We start from the raw sequence: 22,390 nt of genomic DNA, 5'->3' as shown, positions 1-22,390 counted from the left end.
GGGTCCATAGTAAGTTTAAAATTCTGGAATCTCAAGGGCTATCAGGATGGATTAAAAGCAGGGCTAGATGTGGATCTTATTAATGTATCACATATGATGTTTCATCTCAGCATTAAAAATTGTCCACCAGGAGTTAGCTGGCGATTGCTTTTAATATATGGCATCCACAACTAATGAGTACGAATCAATTTTGGCAAGAACTTCAGCAAGTAGTATCACTCCAAAGAACACCATGGCTATTAATAGGTGATACAAATGAGATCACTACACTTCAACATTACAAAGATCTTGCATCTTAGAGCATGAGACGATTATAAAAAGCTTTGTTGAGTTTATTGAACAATATGGCCTAGTAGATTTGGGATTTTCTAGCACATCATTTACTTGGACTAATGTCCAAGAAGAGCTAGATAAAGGTCTTGCAACTACATAATGGCTTGACATTTTCCCAAATGCTTGGATTGAGCATTTACCAAAAGTACAATTAGACCATATTCTAATTATATTACACTCGGATTCAATGCAAAACAGGAGGAAGTCTTTGTTTCATTTCCTTCCTATATGGTTAGAGGAACATGAATGCTTCAATATTGTAAGGGAAATTTGGAAGCAATCTGTATAAAGCGGCATTTAGTTGAACAGAACAAAATCAAGTTTAGCTATACAACAAACAGATCAGAAGAGATACAAAAGAATATTCTAGAGTTGGAGGCACATCAAATCGACCCAGGGATAGAAAAGAATATTCTAGAGTTGGATAATTGGTTGGACAGGGAGCAACTCTAGAAATTAAAATCTCGAGAGCTTTAGTTTCATGAAGGAGACAAAAGTACAAAACATTTTCATCAGATGACAAAATTTAGAAGAATATTTAATACATTGAATTGGATTAAAGATTCACATGGAAAATGGGTAAAGGATTGTAATGAAATTAAATAATTGTTTCAAAAGTATATCCAAGTGTTGGAAGAGTAGATGAACAATGTAATCTAGAATGTCTAAATCAATTAAGCTCTCCAAAACTCAATGAATAGCAACAAGTCCTACTCATTCCACCCATGGAGAAAGAGATCAAAGATATAATCTTTAGCATGAATCCACATGAAGCCCCAGGCCAAATGGCTTCACGACTTTTTTTCTATTTTGGGACCAAATTGGACAATATATGGTTGCAATGGTGTTGAATTTCTTTCACACAAAATCCTTTCTAAGCAGATGAATTGTACAAATCTAATATATATATATATATATATATATATATATATATATATATATATATATTGAAGGAATGATTTCATGCCAAAGTCTCCCCTAGTCGAGCCCAGATCTCCTACCCACGTTTATCGTAGTCACACATGGAGAACATCTCATCCTCTGCATAGTATTATGCAGGGGGAGATGTTCCCAATTCACGGCGGGTGGTGTATTATGAGTAGGCGTGGGCAGGGTTCTCGTGGGCAGGAGATCTGGAGTCCCCCCAGTTAGACATGTGGCTCTCTTCTATTCAGACACCTGTCATTCCAAAGATTTAAACAAAATGGATACATGTCAAATTCTAATTAGTGGTAGTTCAAGAACAGAGTCCACTAGACGTGTGTCAATTATAATTAGTGGTAGTTCAAGAAAAGAGCCTATTAACATATAGAGTGGAGTCCACCACCATGCAGAGTTGTGAGAAGTGGGAAGTTCCCGCTTTCAATCCTTTCCTAAAAAAAAGGAAACTATGCTATTAATTATTGTTAACTACTAAACTAGTTAATTAATTCCAGTTATTGATTAATAATAATAATCTACTTCTAATTAATTAAGTACAACAATTAATTACTAACAATAATTATTGTTAACTACTTCTAATTAATTAATTTCAGCTATTAAATACTAATAATAATTACTCACTGATAATAATTAATTACTGAAAATAATTTCTTATAATAATTACTACTATTACTTAATTGCTGATAATAATTAATTAGTGATAATATTGCTCATTATTAATTTGGAAAAATAATTTCTTATAATAATTACTACTAATACTTCATTACTGATTATTGACAATATTGCCCATTATTAATTCGAAATTATAATTAATAAATATTTTCATAATGGAAATTAATAATTCAGAAATAATCATTTTATATTTATATTAACTAATATTAATTATTTTGAAAATAAATATTTAATGTAAATTATTTATATTATAATTATTATCAGAAATTATAATTCATACATTTATATGAATTAATTAATTATATTATTATTATAAGTAATTATAGTTAATAATATTATATTAATTTATATAATTACATTATTATTATTATCAACAATTATAATTAATTATTACTAATACTAATGATGATAATTATTACTTTGGAATTTTAATTAATTAATGACAATTAATAAGTATTTTAATAATGTTAATTATTAATTGGGATATAATCATTTTATATTAATATTAAATTCATATTAATTATTTTATAAATATATAATTAGTGTTACTTATTTATAATTAATACTATTATTGTTCTCCAATAAATACTTCATTTAGTGAAAGTTAAATTATAAAACTTTCAATTATTCAATATTGTTAAACTTAAAGAATTATAAAAGCAAATATTATTTTATGATTTAACTAAAAATCTTAATTATAACAAATTAATTACTTAATAACAATAAAAATAAAAATAAAATAATAATACTTTAATATTACTGATTTAAAAATCAATACAAACATAATAAGAATATATTATTAGTTAATAATACTAATATACTTATTATTATTACTGATTCCATAATAATTAATATATTATTAATCTATTAATAATACTGGTTATTATTAAAAAATGTTATTAGCAAAATTTATTTATTTAAAATTATTTTATGAAATTACCCATTTTAATTCAGATAGATAATTAATTATTATTTTTCATTTCTTAAAATTATTATTTAATGATTGATTTTATTTACTCTTTGATTAACAACCTTATTTTTGAATAATTGGTTTTTTATGTTCAATATTTTTTTGCAAAAATACAAATAATTTTATTTTGCAATGCTAACCATTTTATTTTTCTCTTATTCAGTTTTCCAAAAGATAAAAATAAATAAATTAATGATATTTACCTATTTTTATCAAATTATATATTTATCAAGTTGTTGTCATTGATGATGACGATGATGATGAGTCAACTTTTTGAAAGAAAGGGGATACTAATAATAATTAATGACTTCTAATTAATTAATTTGAGCTATTAATTACTAATAATAATAACTCACTAATAATAATTAATTACTGATAATAATTTCTTATAATAATTACTGCTAATACTTAATTATTGATAATATTTCTCATTATTAATTCAAAATGATAATTAATAATGATTTTCATAATGGTAACTAATAATTCAGAAATAATCATTTTATATTTATATTAAATCATATTAATTATTTTGAAAATAAATATTTAATGTTAATTATTTATATTAGAATTATTATCAAAAATTATAATTCATACATTTATATGAAATAATTAATTATATTATTATTATTGTCATTATTTATAATTAATATGATTATGTTATTATTATCAATAATTATAATTAATTATTACTAATAATAATTATTTTTGATAAAAATTAATTACTGATTATAATTACTTACTGATAATTAATTCCTTAATTATAACAATGATAATTATTACTTCAGAATTTTAATTAATTAATGATAGTTAATAAGTATTTTAATAATTTTAATTATTAATTGGGATATAATCATTTTATATTTATATTAATTCATATTAATTATTTTATAAATATATAATTAGTGTTAGTTATTTAAATTATTATTACTATAAGTAATTATAATTAATACTATTATTATTCTTCAATAAATATTTCATTTAGTGAAAGCTAAATTATAAACTTTCAGTTATTCATTATTGTTAAACTAAAAGAATTATAAAAGCAATTATTATTTCAGGAATTAACAAAAAACCGTAATTATAACAATATATTACTTCATAAAATAACAATAATAATAATAATAATAATAATAATAATAATGGTGATGATGATGAAGATAATAATAATAATTTAATATAGTGATTTCAAAATCAATACATACATAATAAGAATATATTATTAGTAAATAATAGTAATAATAATATATTACTCAATAAAGTAATAATATTAGTGATTCCAAAATCAATACATACTTATTATTATTACTGATTTCATAATTATTAATATATTATTAATCTATATTACTCAATAAAGACATGGAATAAAAAATATTCAAATTACCATTAAATGAATGAACTAAAAATCTATGAATATTCTAATTGACTTGTATTTGACACATCAACATGCCCAAAATTATAATTCCAACCTACACTTCTTATTTCTATCTCCCAATTCCTATAATTCAAACATACCATTAGGTTATGTACAGGTTTTCCTACCTTTTTCCTAAAGATAAATTCTAACCAGCCTACATGCATTGTGGGGAGATTAGACTTAAAATCCATAACCATGATCAACCAAAAGAAGCATTGCCACCTAACTTGGAGGTGACTTCCATACTTAGGATGGTCCCATTATTCTCCTTTCTTTCATGTTTCCTCTGTTGGATGGGCTTTGGAGTCCTGATTATATTATTAGTTGATTGCAACGATATATGATGATGATTTGATTGCAATCATATATTTTTTATCTCTTACTTCAGAGGATGGGTGCATCTACAAATATTGTTTGGCATTGATTGTTTTTCTTAGCACCTCTTTGAATGATTTTCTTCCTTCTTTGCCTCTTTGAGTGGGTAAACATCCATCTCTTAAGCAGTATTGGTGATATTGTTGTAAACATCCATCTAATTTTACTAATTTATAAATAGATTAATAATTTCAAAATTCTTGATACTTTTTTGGGGGTGGGTTGCTCAACAGGACATTGATTTTTTATTGTTAAATAGTAAATTTCAAATAAAATGATATTGTTTGCCCCTTACTTAGTATGGGGTCATTGTCTAGATAAAACATGGTAAGTCTCTTAAATCAAATAAAGAGCATACCCTAAATGTCTATTATAAATAATTAAAAAAATGAAAAAAAAATCAAATTAAATCAAATAATTACTTGATGAAAATTACTGAATTAAGTAAATAATAATAACAATCAATTATAATAACATTCATAAGTTATCATTAATATTTATTCAAAGCATTCCCCATAATAATTATCGAATACAGTAATTAAACCTTAATAAAGAATTAATATTTATTAACAGTCATTAAAATTGTTAAGCCAAATCATTAATGTTTATTCTTAAATGCAAATTATGAATTAACAAATCTATTATATAATAATTATACTCAGTTGGAAAATTTTATTTTAAGTAAATATTTAAATAATTACAAATTTAGTTAATATTATTACTATATAACAAAAAATTTAAATTAAATACTAAAATAAATTAATAATAATAATAATAATAGTAACGGTTAAATTAAAGTAATAAAAAGTTCAAGTTGAATTTAATGATCCATAGACTGTGTGAGTGTCTTAAAAAATGGTAATAAAAATCATTAATGTTTATTCATATATATATATATATATATACTCCCAATCAATACAAGCCCATTAACCCTTGTAATGTTAGTTACAAAGTACTAGCAAATGGATGGTGAACAAATTGCAACCTGTGCTCCCATATTTGATCTCACCAAATTAGGGCGGGTTTGTGAAGGGTCAACAAATCATGGGCAATGTAGTTCTGGATCAATTTAGTAGAAGAAGGGATCTGGTCATGTTCCCCTCAAATTGGATATACCTAAAGCTTATGACCGCGTAGACCGAAAGTACATTGATGAGGTTATTTGCAAAATGGATTTTCCTCAAAAGTGGAGGAATTTAATTAAACAATGTATAGCCTGCCATTCATTTGGAATGAAAATTAATGAAGAGGGGCTTAGGGTTTAAGATAAGGGGAACCCTTGTCACCATTCTTGTTTATTCTAAGAAAGGAAGTTTTCTCCCGCATGTTACGTAAAGTATAAAGTACAGGCAAAGGAATTTGAGGACGAATGATTAACCACAAGAAATTGGGAAAATGGAAACCATTTTCAGCAACGACATACGAGCCCCGGATTAGCTGGAGGAGATGGTACACACGCGGCTGGGCTACCTATCACGAGTGGACACGCCAGTATTTAGTATAGATGGGCCCACAGTGAATTCCTATGCACTCCGCCTGTCTCAACTTAGAACTCCGATGTACCCGGCAGCTCGTCGAGAGAAAGTTGACCCTACTCGGCTACTCATGACTAGATTTTCCACCTTTGGCGGTGGTGGAAACCCTAACTGATAAAAGTAAGAAGCCCCTTCCAACTTCGTGGTACATACTTCGAACAATACTTTGGAATTTGAATTCCATCCCAGTTACATATTGGCAATAATGGCAGTTAGGATGAGAAAACTGGCAGTTCTCTGCTATTCTAGTTCTAGCGTAGGATGTGGCAATGCGTCTAAGAAGATTGGATGGACGTGGGGACCTCGCCTACGTCGGCACGTATCTAAATTTTCCTCCGATCAAAATGTGTCAAGAAGTGTCACAATCAATTCAGGTAAGTTTGCAACAACCTCTATATAACTCCGTTAATTGATGGAAAATGCCATTAAAGGCGATATGGATTCTTTTTTCCCCCCTGTTTTGGTGCATTTATGGAATTTATGCACAGTTAGACCTTCTTTCCTCCCATTCAGTTGCATAATTCCTTCATCGGCAAAAAACTAAAAATTCACATTGAAGCTTATCATTGTGCAGCAAGAAGCTCGATGGAGAGTGGATGCTATGTATTCTTATTCTATCAGATTAGATTTCAAAATCGGGATAAAAATTTACTTGCTCGTTTCTGGTTCAGTAGTGATTACTGGTTATATATGTGATATTTATAAGGGAGGAGTCTTAGTTGAATTTGTTATTCTTACTAATGTATTTTGGATTTCAGTTCCTAAATTACTTCAGTATGGCTCCCATTGTCTTTCTTTTTATAACTAACGTTCACTTGCAAATGCTCCAAATTTCGAGATCAGAAGATGATTGTGGCACAGATTATACAGACTTTCATAAGTGGCGCAGTGGGGGTGGTTTTGTCCACAAATCAGCACAGGTTGATCCGACTGCAATCATAGAAATCGGTGCAGTAGTTAATCCAAAATCTGTACTTGGTCCACATGTCCATATTGGACCAGGAGCTGTTATAGGGCCTGCTGTTGTAATTGGGGGTTCGACAAAAATAGGGTATTATTCCTTCTTTATGCTGCAACCATCTTGATCTTTGTGATTGTGTGTATGGTTCTTACACCTTTAGCATAGAACGAAAACACAAATTCAGAATGCCAATGGATGCTTTTGATGTTCCTTCGTGTACACAGGGTTTAGGTTTAAGTTCATCTAGAGCCTGCATTATTGCAACCAAGGAATATACTACATGCATGGCTGTATTTTGCTGTAAAGTTAAAATCTCGAAATTGCATGTAATCTGAATGAGCCCAAAAATGATATATTCGAAATAGAAAAAAGAAACATGATTATTCACAGTTTAACACAGGAAATACTCCTTGATAGAGTGGATGCAAATGGAAAATCAATGGATAAGGCTTTATTGAGTTGATACTATATTTTATTTTCTTGATTCATTTAGCCAACCCCAAATAGGTGAATAATCTTTTGTTCAGTTGATATCTTTATTTCCTTTTCCCGATTCATTTATCCAGCCCAAATATATGGATAAAGCTTTGTTGAATTGAAACTTGACAACATTCTTTTGGAGGTCCAATCGCTGCCCCTTACCTTTATAGTAAAGCCTTAAATGGTACTAATTTCTAACTCAGTTTCACAAATAATTTCAAGGAATTGCTTGTTTGACTTCTTTCTTTCTCACTAAGATTATGCAATATAAATTATTGCCTCACTGAAGATAGAGACTAACATGCATCACTTTTAAGCTACCTTGATCCTAATTAGGTGCAGGTGATGAATTTGTAGTCAATAATTTAATCTCAACACTGTCTACATATATAAATATGTAGCCACATATACATGGGGAACATAAAAGCATACATTACATTCATGCCATCCACACACAGAAACACACATATGTACATGCCCTTACGATTTGGGTGATCAACTACGAGAACCTTGCCTAGGTATATATTCTTTAAAATGAAATGTTTAACCATTTCATTATTGTAAATTTATAATGTCTGCCTTTAGAGGAGATTTGTCATCTCTATATAGAGCTTTCAAGAAGGTTCCCTCGTCAACCCCCATGGAACACATGAAAAATATTGAGGCAAGAATCAGTCCCTACCATATGATTCTGTCCTACAATAAGTGTTTACAAGGACTTGATTCAACTTTGCTTGGATCTGGATTGGTCCCAGCCATTAACTGCGCACCTGAATCTAGAACTTCACAGTGCTTCTCCTCATAGATTTATTACTTCATCCTCTCTTTCTTCTATGGTATAGTTAGGAAAATAGACTACAAAATCTCATTATTCCACTCAGTCGATCAGCCCTCCCAAAATTGCACTCTATCCCATGCTTCAGTCTTAAAACAGATAAACTTGGTAAATCTTGTACTTGTACAACTGTCTCTTTGTAACATTTGACAATGATCACCTTTTAATTGGAGTTGGGTCAATGATATGTGCTTGAGCAGAACAAACACAAATTGTTAGTTTTGATCCAGTAAATGGAATTTATTGTTTGAAGCTTTTCCGAAGCTAATTTCTAGGAACACAATGTTAAACAATATTAAATATAGTACTTATCTTTGTTGAATTCTGTTGGTCTTATTTATTCCTTTAGTTTTTTTTTTCTTGAAATGCATATAGTTGTGTAAAAAGACCTTTTCTGTTAAAAACATGCTTTGTTTCATTTGTACCTAGCACAGGTGCGAGTTTATTAATACCTTTTCCATGCCATCCCTCTTTACATTAAACAATTCTTCCAAAATGACATATAATAACTGTTCTACTAATATCCATGGTTACAAATAATACCTTCCATTTAGGTAGGTATTATTACTTGGAGGATACACAAGAATTCTCATACATATTTGCCAATTTATCCATTTAGGACCATACGAAAAGGGGGGGGGGGGGTGAGGTGGGGGGTGGATTCTCAAGTCCAGAATGCCATAGTCCACTTGCAATTTCCTTATCTCTTTCTGAGAGCATTATGCCTTGCTGAGATATGTTATTAGTGGTTAAAGGTTAGACATGGTGTCAGCCAGGACAATACAAAGTGGAGTCAGGCCGTTATTTGAACCCCAATTCATAAAAGTCTTGCTTATTAAGTTGCTTTAATAATTCTGAAAATGACCATAAGGTTTCTTGACATATCATGCTATCATGCATGGTGTTTTTGCCTTCATGCTTAATGCAGGAAATTTATCATCATTTATTGTTTTTTCTTTGTCTGATGGTATTGCCAAACTTTTCCAGGTATAATGTTGCACTTGGCAATTGTTCTGTAGGCGAGTCATGCATTATCCATTTTGGAACATGCATTGGTCAAGATGGTAGGCTGTCTATCTTGGAATGATTAGTGTTGTTAGTTTTCTAATCAATCTTGTTATTCATTAAAAAATGAGAAAAAAAGAATATTGTCCTTATACTGTCATTCTAAGTACTTAGGATTCTTCTTTTGTCAGGTTTTGGGTTTTATGTTGATGAACAAGGAAACATGTTGAAGAAGCCTCAAGTTGGTGTTGTTCTGATGATTTCTTGCATATAATTCAGTTTTTGTTAACTCTTATTTTTGTTATTGTTTATTTTACCATTAAATAAAGCAGAGAGTCATGCTTGTTGATAGGAGGTTTTTGTATTTTTAAGAACCACTAAATTATATGGGAAAGTTATTTCTTGGAAACTTCTTGAAATCAAAGGACATGATTGTAGGTGGTTTAAACATAATTAGATTCGTATGTGTTAATACAAAATGACCCAGGGGATTCTGACCAATGCAAGGCCAACTTTGCAATTTTATTCTCCCCAAGTTGATTAACAATTTTTTCCCAAATTCTTAGTGTGGAAACTGCTTGAATGTGGTACTTTTAACTAACCTATTGCATTTTTTGTTCACTGATTAGAAGTATTTATTAATGGTATAGTCTTCAACTCTTTTTCCTTATCAATAGGAAAAATACACAAGAGCCAACATGGCTGACCATCACATACTACTAAAAGGCATACAAGAAAGAGATCAAGTCACCTTAGAATTACACATTCCTTGATATTAACCTTCCCTCTCTACTCCTCTTCTAGCTAGAGTATCTGCTAAGATGTTGGCTTACTATCTAGCCTATCTGAATGAGCTATTTATCCTGGCTGCTAGTGATCATGCTTACCCTATGTAGTGTCTAAATATCCATAAATCTATCAGAGACAAAGATGTCTTATCTAGTCAATCACTTCTAAGGAATCCCCTTCCACGTCAAATCTCTCTAGTCCCAACGAGTAGCCTTCTCATCCAAATAAACCTGTCACTTGTTAGCATTCATATTTTTTATTCTATCACCAGATCAATACCTATTTGTAAAAAGAGCATTTAATTATGGAAAATCAACAATAGGTTCACTCCTCTCCTTAAAATAGGATAGAAGTACACATGCTTTGGATAATTAACATGAGGATCCTTTTCTATTTTGTATTCTATTATTATATTAGAACCTAATAATACAAAGACACATAATTATGGGAAATTAGCGAGATCATTTTTTTTTGGTAATAAAAAAAAAAACAGCAAGATCATTGGGTGGTTAACATGAGAAATATACCTGGTCAGTGTCATTATTATACCTTCTTGATGGTTATGTTTAACATAATGGGATTCCGTATACTTAACTGCACAGCCTTTTCATGTTCCACAACCATGCCCTAGGGCTGAAATGGAATAAGTTAAATCTTAACATGGTTGTGTTGAAGTGATGGGCCAGGTCTAGGCACTAGGCTCATGTTCTCGTTTTATTTTTTAAAGTAATAGCTTTAGTTGTAGTGGGCCCAAGCCCATTTGTTCGTTTATTTTTAGCAGCCACCCAACTAAAGGCTTTCTTCTAATTACTAGCAAGTAAACCCATGCAATGGATGGGGTTTGGATTTAGGATTAGGTTCTGGCAAGACACTTGGTGTAACAGTTCTTCTCTAATGGAGACTTTCCCTTCACTATTCCTTATAGCAGAAGACAGGGATGTGATGGTGGCAGATCAGTTTGAGTGGCGTGGAAATTCAGGACACTGGTGTCCAAAGTTTAGGAGGAATCTCAATGGTTGGGAAGTTCTGATCTGCTAGAGCTGCTCCAATTAATTCAGGATTATCAACTGAATCCAAATCAGCAAGATTCCAGAATGTGGAAATGGGCTAGGGATGGGAGTTTCTCGGTGAAGTCCTTTTATTTGAAGATGAGAGCTGGTTCGGCTCAGGCTTTTCCATGGAAAGAGATTTGGCTCCCTCACATTCCCACTAAAGTCTCCTTCTTGATCTGGTAAGCAGTTCATGGTAAATGTCTTTCTAAGGAGCAGTTAATCAGGAGGGGTATGGTGCTGCCCTCCATAAGATGTGTGATGTGTAGTGAGGAAGATGAATCTGTGGGTCACTTTTTTATTCATTGTAAGGCTGCGCATTTGCTGTTCTGCCATTTCTGAATCCTGTTAAATGTCAGGTGGTGCTTTCCCAAATCTGTAGCTGACTTGCTTTTCTCTTGGAAGTTGGCGGGCTTAAGCAATAGGGGCAAGGTGCTGTGGTGTGTTGGGTCCTGTGGAAAGAAAGAAACAGTAGGATTTTTGAAGGTCAAAGGTGCTCCTTAGATGAGTTGGTGGTTCGGGCAATGGCTACTATAATTCCTGGCTGTCAGCCAAGGACTCTTTTAAGCATTTCCCCCATCATCAGTATTTTGAACTGGGTTTTTTGTTTACTTGATTTAGTTGGGGGTCTCTTGTATTTATTCTGGAGAGACCAGTTTTTTGTTGGCTTTTCTGTATAGTTTCTGGCTGTACATGGAGCTTTTGTGATCTATGATTGTTTACAGTTATACTCATTAATACAATTACCTTACTTTTTCTCAAAAAAAAAATCATTTTCAGCCAGGCCCGCATCAGGCCCAGCCCAGCCCAACATATTTATGTATATGTTATATTTTATATATAAATGTTATAATATGACACCTTTAATACATATTATATATAATATCTTGTATTATATAGTGTATAAAATACATTTTATACACATTATTTGACATATAATATAAAATATTATACATTTAATATTTTACACATGAAAGCTATAGGCCTGGAGTCAAGCTGGGCTGGGCCTGGATCCAAGCTATTAGCCCTTATCAAGTGCAAAGCCCATCCTGGCCCGACCCATGATAACCCCTAATTTAGGGTTACAAGTTGGGTTGCCAAATTTGAAGAACTTCAACTACATCAGGCATGTGTTGGGGTTCAGGCCCATTGAAAATTTATCGAACTCCTAACCCAACCAAACCCAAGTTGCACCCCCATTTGGGTTGGCAAATTTGGGTCCTAGCTAAGGTCCATTTTAGGGTTGATCTTGGTTTGACCCTTAACCTAACCCAATCATCAGTTTTATATACCCTTTATTAGAGATATCCAAAAAGGGTTAAGAGTCAAAGAAATTTAAGAGGACATTAGGGATTTAATGGGGGGGGGGGGAGAATGATCTTATTGGAGAGAGGATAATGGATTTTATTAGAAACAATTTAGACCTAAGAGGGTTTTTATTTGAGTAATAATGGATTTTATTTGAAACAATTAAGATCTGAGAGGGCTTTTGTTTGAGTAATGATGGATTTTATTGGAGACAATTAAGACCTGAGACGGTTTTAATTTTGACTTCTTATATTTTTGATAATCTAATTTAAAAATAACTAATTACGTGTGAGAAATGAGGAGGAGGAGGAGGTCTGTGTGAGCTTTGTGGCGAAAGCATCCCTCACCTCCCCTCTTTCCTTTTTCTAATATAGATACCCTTAATTGTAATTACATAAAAAAAAACGATTTGGGGGCTGGGAGGCTTGTTTGAGACTCTTTTCCCTAAAACCCTTTCTTCTTCCATTCTCTCTTCTCTATTGACCTGAACTTTCTTCTCTGGGTTTATGCTTGTTTTTCTTAATTAAACAACCAGCTTATTACTGTTCTGATTTACAACTTGGTATCAGAGCAGGTTCTTCCCTTTTTTCTTCTTTCCTTACACTGTACACTCTAGGATCAGCAAGGTGTATGGGGAGATGAGTTGCTGATCATTTTCTGATTGGAATTTTGAAGCCCAGAAGTTTTTTTCCTAGAGATTCTGCCCAAGATCTAAACCAATTAGAGAAATTTTTCATGATTCAGGTTAAGGGTTAAAGAGATAGATTGAGGCTGGCGCTTGGGACTCTGTTGGTGTCTTTTTGCTTAATATAGTTGGGACTTGGGGAATCTGCTAGAAATAAACAAACAAATGGGCTTAGGCCCAATATAAAGCTACTACTTTAAAAAAGTGAAAAGAAAACATGAGCCTATGCTCAGCCAATTACTTAAACAGCTTGCACTAAACCAGTTGCTTTCTTTGTGTAGTTTGTTTTGTCAGTCTCCTAAGCTTTTTAAGGTAGTTACTTTTGTGCCTTTTCTTTCTACTAGCTCAATTTATGACAGTAACAATAGTTGTGGTAAAACGTTTACAAATAAATGCTCTACCTTTATTTCTTCTTTTTTTTTTTTGTAAATAAGTACACGTTCTGCTTTTAATACATAATATTTATTTATTTTTTGATGAATTAATACATAATATTTATTTGACAAAGAGTAAAAAGAGTCAGGTTACAAGAAGCAAGGAAGAATTGGTTCTTCATGTATGTGCTTCATGGATAGAAAACATCAGAACATACTTGATGTTGCATCCTCTAGCCAATTAGCTATTGGCATTTGGATCTCTTAGGTAAAAGAACCAATTTGGTGGATGTTTCTAAAGATCCTACTGCAAAAGTGTTTCTCTTCATACAAAAAGATGTGTTGGATTAGGTGGTTGGGTGATCATATCCAGTTGACTTCTGTCTTAAAGTGATCCTCTGATTTTGGTGGGCTGTATTAAATGATGGGTCATTGTAGTGTAGCATAAATAATTCCTTAAAAATCCACTAAATTATAGAGTGGACAAAATTTTTTGTTTTGCATGCAAGGATGCATTCTGTATCCTGTAGTTTTAAAATTGTTGAAACAAGATTGCACCATGCTTAGGTCTGGAATCTAGGGGTTTTGTGATTGTATTTGTCTTCAGTTAGAAGAACCTTACATAACTTGCAAGTAATTCTTATGGATTCTTCCTGTCAACATAAAGCAGTATTTTTGTCATATTTTCTCTTAAATCCCTAAGTTTGTTCCAGGTGGAGTTCTGCTAATTTTGTTATAATAACCAAGAAAAAGATGATTTACCAATAGCACATCATCTGGTCTATTTGCCACATATTGTTTTTACACATTATTTAAATTACTGTTTAGCATACATAAGTTTTCCTTAAATAGTTAATATTCTTCACCTGCTACCAAGAATAAATTTGTGATCATTTCATGCTTGAATTTAGACTTTCCATTGCAATACTCTTTAATCTAACAGAGTTGTGGCCTCAGATATCAAATTCAAATCTGGATTAGTAATACTCTCTTGTTACAGCTGCTTTCTGCAAGGATAGGGAACCACGTGGAAATAGGAGCTAATACATGCATTGATAGGGGCAGGTTATATGCTTATTTTTTTAAATGTTCCAATAAATTTGGAAGCTATCTGATGCCTCTTTTCCCAATACCATTTGGAAACTGAGGGTTTTTTTACATTTGGTTCTGTAACTCATGCTGGTTATGCAGTTGGAGGGATACAGTTATAGGAGACCATTCTAAGATTGACAATTTAGTTCAGGTTGGTTGCTTCCACATTGAACCATTTTTTAGTTTGGCTATGGATTATTAAATGCTATCGTGCTTTAAAATGCAGGTAGGCCACAATGTAATGATTGGAAAGTGCTGCATGCTTTGTGGACAAGTTGGTATTGCAGGTTCAGTGACGTATGTAACTTCTAAGCATGCCTGCATTTGAAAGATTCAATATACCAATCATATGGTTCACGTAAAGTTAAGAATTTGGTGAAGTGCATGAGATTCTGTTGGAATTCAACATCTTCATTTACTGTTATTGGTTTCTAGGATGGGAGACTATGTCACTTTGGGGGGAAAGGTAGCAGTACGAGATCACGTCTCCATTACATCGAAGGTATTGGCTTTGCTACCAGATCAATATATTAATGGCATAGAACAATAAAAAAAAGATATTAAACATGGAATAAAAGCTGTCCTTGTTATTGTAGCTTGGTTTAAAGAAAACATACCCTTCCAAGAGAGTGACAAGTCATTCATAAAAAATAATAATAACAATAATAATAATAGAGTGACAAGCTACTGGTGGTGCATTTAGTATCACAAGTAAAAAGTGATGAGCTGGCTACGCAGTAATCCTTTTCAGGTTATTTTGGTTTTAATCTGGTTCATGGCCTTTCGCTGTTGGCAAAAGCTGTTTACAATAATACAATCAAATGGCTAAAACAGCCGCTTGTAAGCAAAAAAACTAAATCAGTGAATATCAAGTGTAACACCTAATGCTACATTTTTATATCATTTTGACTTAAAACCTTTTTTGGATGGATCACTTGTTAGCCAGGTTTATAAGCCTATATCACTGAAATGTGGAGGAAGCTATGATATTCATTTTAGATAGTGTTCTAAAGTTCTTTGGTGGGACACATGTATGGAGTTGATCATGTGGATAACCTTTTCTGGCGTTTTCATTTTTTTCCTATTTTGCCCCTTTCTGTATACCCCTGGCTGAAATGCATCTTTCAGAAGAAAGATAAACCACCACTGGATCCATCACTCTTTTGGTGTATGGTAAAGGATATAAGAATGACATAAAAGTCTAAAACAGTAATACCATTAAGTCTTCACCTTTAAGTAAGCTCTTAGATGTGCACCATCAAGTGCTGATAATATCCTTGTCTACATTCGGGTAAGTTGATGGAATGGTCATGCACTGCCCCTTACACATGTCAGTGATACTACAGATTCCAATCATTGGGTTTTAAGTAGTTAATATTCAAGGTGCTTAGTTATTTCTGAATCTGCATTGTCAACTTGGATGTCCCTTCCAATAATAAGTTCATCTGATTCATTGGATTACAGGTTCGTCTTGCAGCTAATAGCTGTGTTACCAAAGACATTACGGAACCAGGAGACTATGGTGGTTTTCCTGCTGTAAGGATTGTTTGATAATCTTTATGTTTTATTTATCTTCAGATGCTTAGAGAGCTTACTGTTACAAGAATCTGGCTTTTGGGTGCCCTTGCAGGTGCCTATCAATGAATGGCGGAGACAAGTTGCTACCCATCGTTGGATTTTGAAGAAGGGCATTCGTTGATCTGCTTCTATGGAATAAATCAATGAGGTCATGTGGGTCCTATACGGATGACAACGTGAAAATATGTTCTCAGTTGCAACTCTGAGATTGCAATAGATAATGGCTACCTACCAAAGATTGAGGGAAAACTTCCACCACTTCATGCAGTGTTCTCGGATCTCTGTCTAATCTGCAGCATAACTGATAAAGCAAAGTTGAAAAATTGCTGTTGATGTTGAAGTGCTTTATGCTTGGGTTTGAATGTCTTTTTTGGGAATACTCAAATAGTAGATTGTGTATCTCAAAATGAATTACAGATAGACACACGATACTAATAATTTAAAATTGTCTATATAATTATAATCCCAAATTTTATTTATTATATTGGCCTTCTATGTTTTCTGGATTGTTGGAACCGTTGGATGTTGCTGGATGCGATGTCAGATACGAAATTTGCACATTTGAAGTATCCGACGACATACTCAAGTCGTAAGTGTATATCTATAGGTCGGTTCAGTTGACCGTATTTTTGGGTTTGATTTCTCAGTTTCGATCAGTATTTTGGGTTTTCATGAGCACCCTTATTTCAGTGCTCTGTTGCCAGTTGCCACATATTGCCCATAGCTTCTAGTCGTTGCTCTCTTGGCAGTTGTTTGCCACTTTGAATGTGCACTCCACCATGTTTTCTTGCTGTCGCCAAATTTGAAGAGCCAGTCCAGTCCCCTATCATTCTCCGTAATTTTGAGTTGCAAATCGCTTTAATGTTATGTATATTTGTGCTTGTGCATATTGTATTGCTTTCCCTGTTTAATGTGGGCGCGTTCCCTGGTGCATGCCAGCACCGAGAAAGTTCTCTCAAACAAGTCCAGATTACCTGCCATACATCTCATGCATGGTGGATGGCTCCAGTTTCATGATATGAGATGTGTATGTGTGGTGTTGGAATGTGTTTTGTTGGTAGGAGATTCAAGGTGCTGGCAAGAACCCTGTAGGGGTGCCAATGTAAATTCAGCATCGGTGAACAAAAAATAAGGTACTATCTCTTTGTTTTCTCTCCCTTCCTCCTTATTCTCATCACATCAACCAACTACTGTTGATGACCGGACCGCACTAGTTTGCATCAGCCAAGACAAGAGGAAACCTATTTTCTTGGCTCCGATTTCAGTTAAGATCAGCGTGGTTTGCGCTTGGTCACCAAATTCACTACGGGACCGGATCTAGTAGGCATACTTAAATACTTAAATGAGCACTTAAAAAAATATTTTGACATTGTGGTATTTTAAGGGATAGGTGTCAAAAAAATTTTAAATGCTCATTGAATGTATTTACAATTTTATGCCTATCTGATCTGGACTACTCTTCCATTGCTTTGCCATTGAATCTGGATTTGCTCCTTTGCCTTTATTTCTCTTCTTTTTTTTTTTTTTCTATTTTCAATTTTTCTTGTTCTTTTCAGTGTTTCGAAACACTAGGGAAGTAGGAAAAGAAGATGAAAAAGCTTATTCCTCCTGTGTACTTTAATAAAATAAATTGTTGGATCTTGAACACAGTTATAATTATATACTATTGTAGGAGAAGAAATTGTTGGACAGTTTTTGTATGCCCTTAACTTCAATTAGTTTTGATGTACTTTTGATATTTAATGTAAATAAATAAGTACATGTTTGATTCATGTTGTGTGGTATACTTCTGTGTAAGACCCTAAAACTGGACACTTAATGAGATTTGTGTTGGTTTTAAACGTTCACAGCCGTTGGATAAGTCTAGGGAGATTTATCCTGCAAAGGCTGACACTGGTGTTCTGCCAACTGTTGGGGTGGCTTGTCTCAGCCGCCAGAGTGAGACTCAAGGCACATGCAGTGTAGGATTAATTGAACCCTTAAAACGGACCAGATTTCCAGTATTGCCCTGGACATTGGAGATTGATGAGCAAAACTGGAAAGTTACACATGACCCCTAAACCCGATTATGGTACTACACTAGGTGTCGGATTGGGCTGTCTTTGATATGCCAATCAGTGAGATCCTTAGCGGGGGTCAAAACCTGGGTATGTTGGGACAGTCTAAGAATTCATCTGAGTGGGTGATCATAGTGACGGGATCAGCCCCTTTGTCGGACAAAGGTAATGATTGGGGATGCACTCTCTTTGATGGAAACCAAACAGTCGGTAGTTGATTTCAATCAATTGGGCAACAGTTTAGAAGACTTTTGAGCACATAACCTTATTGGGACTAAAGCCCATTTCGAACTGGGCTGATTTGATCAGTCATTATTAAGGGGCGGATCTGAGATTAGGATGAGCCCAAAAGCTTATCTAATATGCAGATAGGATTAAGAAGAGTCCTAATCCAAATACAGATTTGGATAAGGGGCAACTCCTGATATGATCAGGAAATCCTTTCTTAATCATTAAGCAACTAGAAGAAACCCTAATCGAATTAAATGAATTCAAACCCAAGGGAGACAGAACACACTCTATAGTTTTATGAGATAGGATCTCAGAAACCCTAGAGAAAAGAAAAGCAGTTCACCATCTATTTCTCTAGCTCCCTCCTGTTGCAGTCGCCATCCATCTGTCACAGTTCTTTTTCTCTGTTAGAGAAAGATCAAGAATAGTTCTTGATATCAGTCTTTGTTGAAAAGGCTAATTCGGTTTGGTGCTCATTGTCACCCAAAGGATTCTTGTGAGGATTCAGTGTATAGGACACAACCTGCCGGTTCTGTTCCACAGTTGTTGTGTCATCTTCAGCAAGAGTAGATCTTGGTTCCTCGTTTGGGCGTGAACACCAACTTTGGGAGAAATTTTTCACTGGATCAGATATAATTACTCCCTTCACTTTTGGTTTAGATCTGGTTTGGTTCTGGTTCAAGTAAGATCCTTGAATCTTGATTCTAAAATTAGGGAATACGATTCCCAGTTGAAAGGTAGGTAGAAAATTTTTGAAATTCTCCCACCTATTACACATTTGTTTTGGCGTCCATACGATGGATTCTACCATCCCTTTTAGAAACTTCCAATAAGTACAAATCGACTCAATATACAACGTTGGATTGGTGGCAGTGAAAGTGAAAAATCTTATCAAACTCGGTCTTGTTATGAAAATTAATCAATTGGGCTTTGCACGAATATTTCGAATCTTAGGACATGTGTTGCTTTGCTAATCAATTTCGAATTTTGTTTACATGTTCGACTTGCATGTTAGGAGTTCAAAGAGTGAAAGAGAGAAGCTGGAAATTTGGCTATATATAATTTCAGAAGCATAGAAAGCAGAGAAACAAACAATGAAAACTTTCCTTCAATTCCCACAGAATTCTATTCACATTGCATTCAGCCGCAGGTTGAAAATATTTTCTATACATACATGAATGTTGTAGATGTTCCTAATGTATAGCAGGATGTGGTGCTTTCCGAGTGTGGCATGGTTTTAATGGGCCGAAGATACTGGTCACAACAACCTGTGCAGCTGTGCATTGGGAATATCTTGCCATAGAGGACAAGGGAAATATTCCTAATGCACGACTGCAAATGCTGTTGTGATTGATTTTTAGGACCCTTGCCGGAAAAAAGATCCGGTCCTGTGGCAGATCTAGGTGCCTCTTGAAAGTAGGGGTGGCCACGAGATGAGTTGCTCACGAGTTGTTTGAGCTTGGTTCGGCTCGGTCTAAATCGAGCTTCGAGCCAAATTTGAACCTAATATATAGGATCGTTTGCTAATTGAGTTGAGCTCGAGCTTAATAAAGCTTGACTTATGAGGCTCACGAACCTATGTCACCTCGGCTACTGAGGGAGACCTCCGCTCGACACCTCTGCCACTAAGGGTGACCTCAGCTCGGCACCTCGACAGCTAAGGAAACCTCAGCTCGGCACTTCAGCTGTTGAGGGAGACCTTGGCTTAGTACCTCAGCAAGACGACAACTGAGGGAGACCTCGGTTGCTAGGAAGAACTCAACGCAACACTTCAGTAGCTAAGGGAGACATGCAATCAAATGTAGTCAAGCTCGAACTTCTAAGCTTTTGACTCAAGTCAAGCTCAAACTCAAGTCTCTAATTCGAACTGAATTTGAGTTCGAGCCTGATAATTTATAAACGAATTAAGCTCAAATAGCCAGATATTCAACCAGCTTGAATCCACCCCTACCTAAAAGTATAAATTGAAATAGAATTTCACATAGTAAGCCCAAGTTCTTTCCTAAAGTTATGTATGACCCCCTGTATCCAAAACATTTTCATTTTTCAACTGGAAATTTCCAAGTCTTAAAATGCACCTGGAACGCTAAGACCTCCACTGATTCCACAGCTTTCACATGTTAAATTGTTATGGAATTGTTTGAATGCATTGTAGAGGCTGAGATTATTTTCTTTCTTTTCTTATCATTTTAGTAACGAAGAGTTTGGATTGCTTCTTGCCATTATCCCTGTAAATAATTCAACCACACGTCAACAGTTGTCCTATCCTCTGCCTTATATCATTTGCGTGCAATCACAAAAGAGAAGAAGAAAAAGATCTTTCACCTTCCTCTCTTTAGTCTTGTCGCTGCCACTTTCATTTTGTTTTTTCAGTCATGGTCGATGTCTCGCTTTCTTTCCAACTTTATAAATCAATAAATATTTAATTATTTATGAGGTGGATTTAACAACAACAACCCTTCATTTCCGTTGGTATAAATGCAGTTGGATCTTCTACCCATAAATTCTTACATATATGGTTGGGCATTAGGAATATCTTTCTTGTATTCGGGGTGCATTGGGTTTATTCTGTTAAAAATAGGATTTTAAAAACTGAAATAAAAAATTAAAATTGAACCGAAACTGAATTACAAGAAAACTGAAATAATCGAAATCAAAATTTTCGGTTTGGTTTTTGGTTAAAAACCAAATTTAATTAATATATATAAAATATTATATATTATAACTTATAAATCTATTATATATATTATAATATGTTATGAAATTGAATTTCATTATAATATATTAATATATAAATATATAATATATTATATATTACATATTATATAATGAATTTCAGTCAATTTGGTTTTTTAGTTAATCGAATTTCTAACACTGAAAATCAAAATCGAAATTTTCAGTTCAGTATTTCGATTTTAACCGAATAATAGTGTCTTCTGGATAGGGATGTAAGAAAAATTTATATGTAGGAGATCCTTAGAGTGTAAATAGGTTGACTGTAAGTCTGATAATTATTGTTTGACTTTTGACTTTGTGCTACTTATTTATGAAAAATATATAGGAAGTAAAATGAGGCAGTAATAATGGAAATATGAGTTTTATTTGATCCAGAAATCAAAATTGATATGGTCCTCATGAAAAAGAAAATGGAGGTAAGAGAAAAGTGGTAAGAATTTTACATCCATACCTTCAATGAAACAAAAAGTACAGATTTTGTATCAAATAAAAGTATAAATCATAGTTACAAACAAATAAATGCAAACTCAAATCGATATATGAGTTTAGATTTGCACTTCAAATTAACTGCATAAATAATTGCTATATTTATTTTATTGTTGAGTCTTTTAGCCTATTTTACACATCTTTATCTAGGGGTAGAGTAGGGAATTTTTATAAGGGGGCCAAAACCTAAATGAAGTATGGATGGACCCATAGGGGGGGGGGGGGGGCATGGCTCCCCTAGGTCCCCCTGGCTCTACTCCTGTCTTTATCTATAGTGAAAAGAGTGTGGCATTTAACAAGGTGCCAACCGGCTAGTTGGTAAGTGAAGGAATGTGAGATCCATCATATGAATGGCCGAACCATGCTAGATGGTTGGGAAAATTTTCAAAAATTTCTTTCAGCCTTCCGGGAATCGCATTCCCTACTTTTAAAAAAATTGTGTTTTTCTAAAATCATTCTTGCACCATAACTGGATCAGATTTA

General features: G+C 33.4%; 1 protein-coding gene across 2 annotated transcripts; it reads left to right on the top strand.

Annotated features, from left to right (window-relative positions):
- Nucleotides 1-5,739: 5,739 nt before the first annotated feature.
- On the top strand, nt 5,740-16,879 carry LOC148878144 (putative UDP-3-O-acylglucosamine N-acyltransferase 2, mitochondrial). 2 transcript variants are annotated; one of them, XM_088949305.1, is made up of 11 exons: nt 6,074-6,361; nt 6,454-6,615; nt 7,085-7,292; nt 9,505-9,581; nt 9,714-9,763; nt 14,728-14,792; nt 14,919-14,970; nt 15,046-15,116; nt 15,255-15,321; nt 16,284-16,355; nt 16,450-16,879. In XM_088949305.1, exons 2-11 carry the CDS (start codon nt 6,459-6,461, stop codon nt 16,516-16,518), a joined length of 888 nt encoding a protein of 295 aa, XP_088805431.1. In that variant the 5' UTR covers nt 6,074-6,361; nt 6,454-6,458; the 3' UTR covers nt 16,519-16,879. The 2 variants fall into 2 exon arrangements, with proteins under 2 accessions (XP_088805422.1, XP_088805431.1); XM_088949296.1 differs by having other exon boundaries at nt 5,740-6,615.
- Nucleotides 16,880-22,390: the final 5,511 nt, after the last annotated feature.

The sequence above is a fragment of the Nelumbo lutea genome, chromosome 1 (assembly GCF_056320005.1).
Source record: "Nelumbo lutea isolate HS-2025 chromosome 1, American lotus-T2T, whole genome shotgun sequence".
Lineage (NCBI taxonomy): Eukaryota > Viridiplantae > Streptophyta > Magnoliopsida > Proteales > Nelumbonaceae > Nelumbo > Nelumbo lutea.
This window is presented reverse-complemented; position numbering and strand designations above follow the sequence as displayed.

What these genes read in the sequence shown, in the direction of transcription:
- LOC148878144 (XM_088949296.1), top strand. Translation starts at nt 6,447, where the DNA reads ATGGCAGTTAGGATGAGAAAACTGGCAGTTCTCTGCTATTCTAGTTCT. An exon ending in AAGTGTCACAATCAATTCAG is followed by an intron (nt 6,616 to 7,084) that starts GTAAGTTTGCAA and finishes TTTCGAGATCAG; the next exon opens with AAGATGATTGTGGCACAGAT. An exon ending in GGGGGTTCGACAAAAATAGG is followed by an intron (nt 7,293 to 9,504) that starts GTATTATTCCTT and finishes AAACTTTTCCAG; the next exon opens with GTATAATGTTGCACTTGGCA.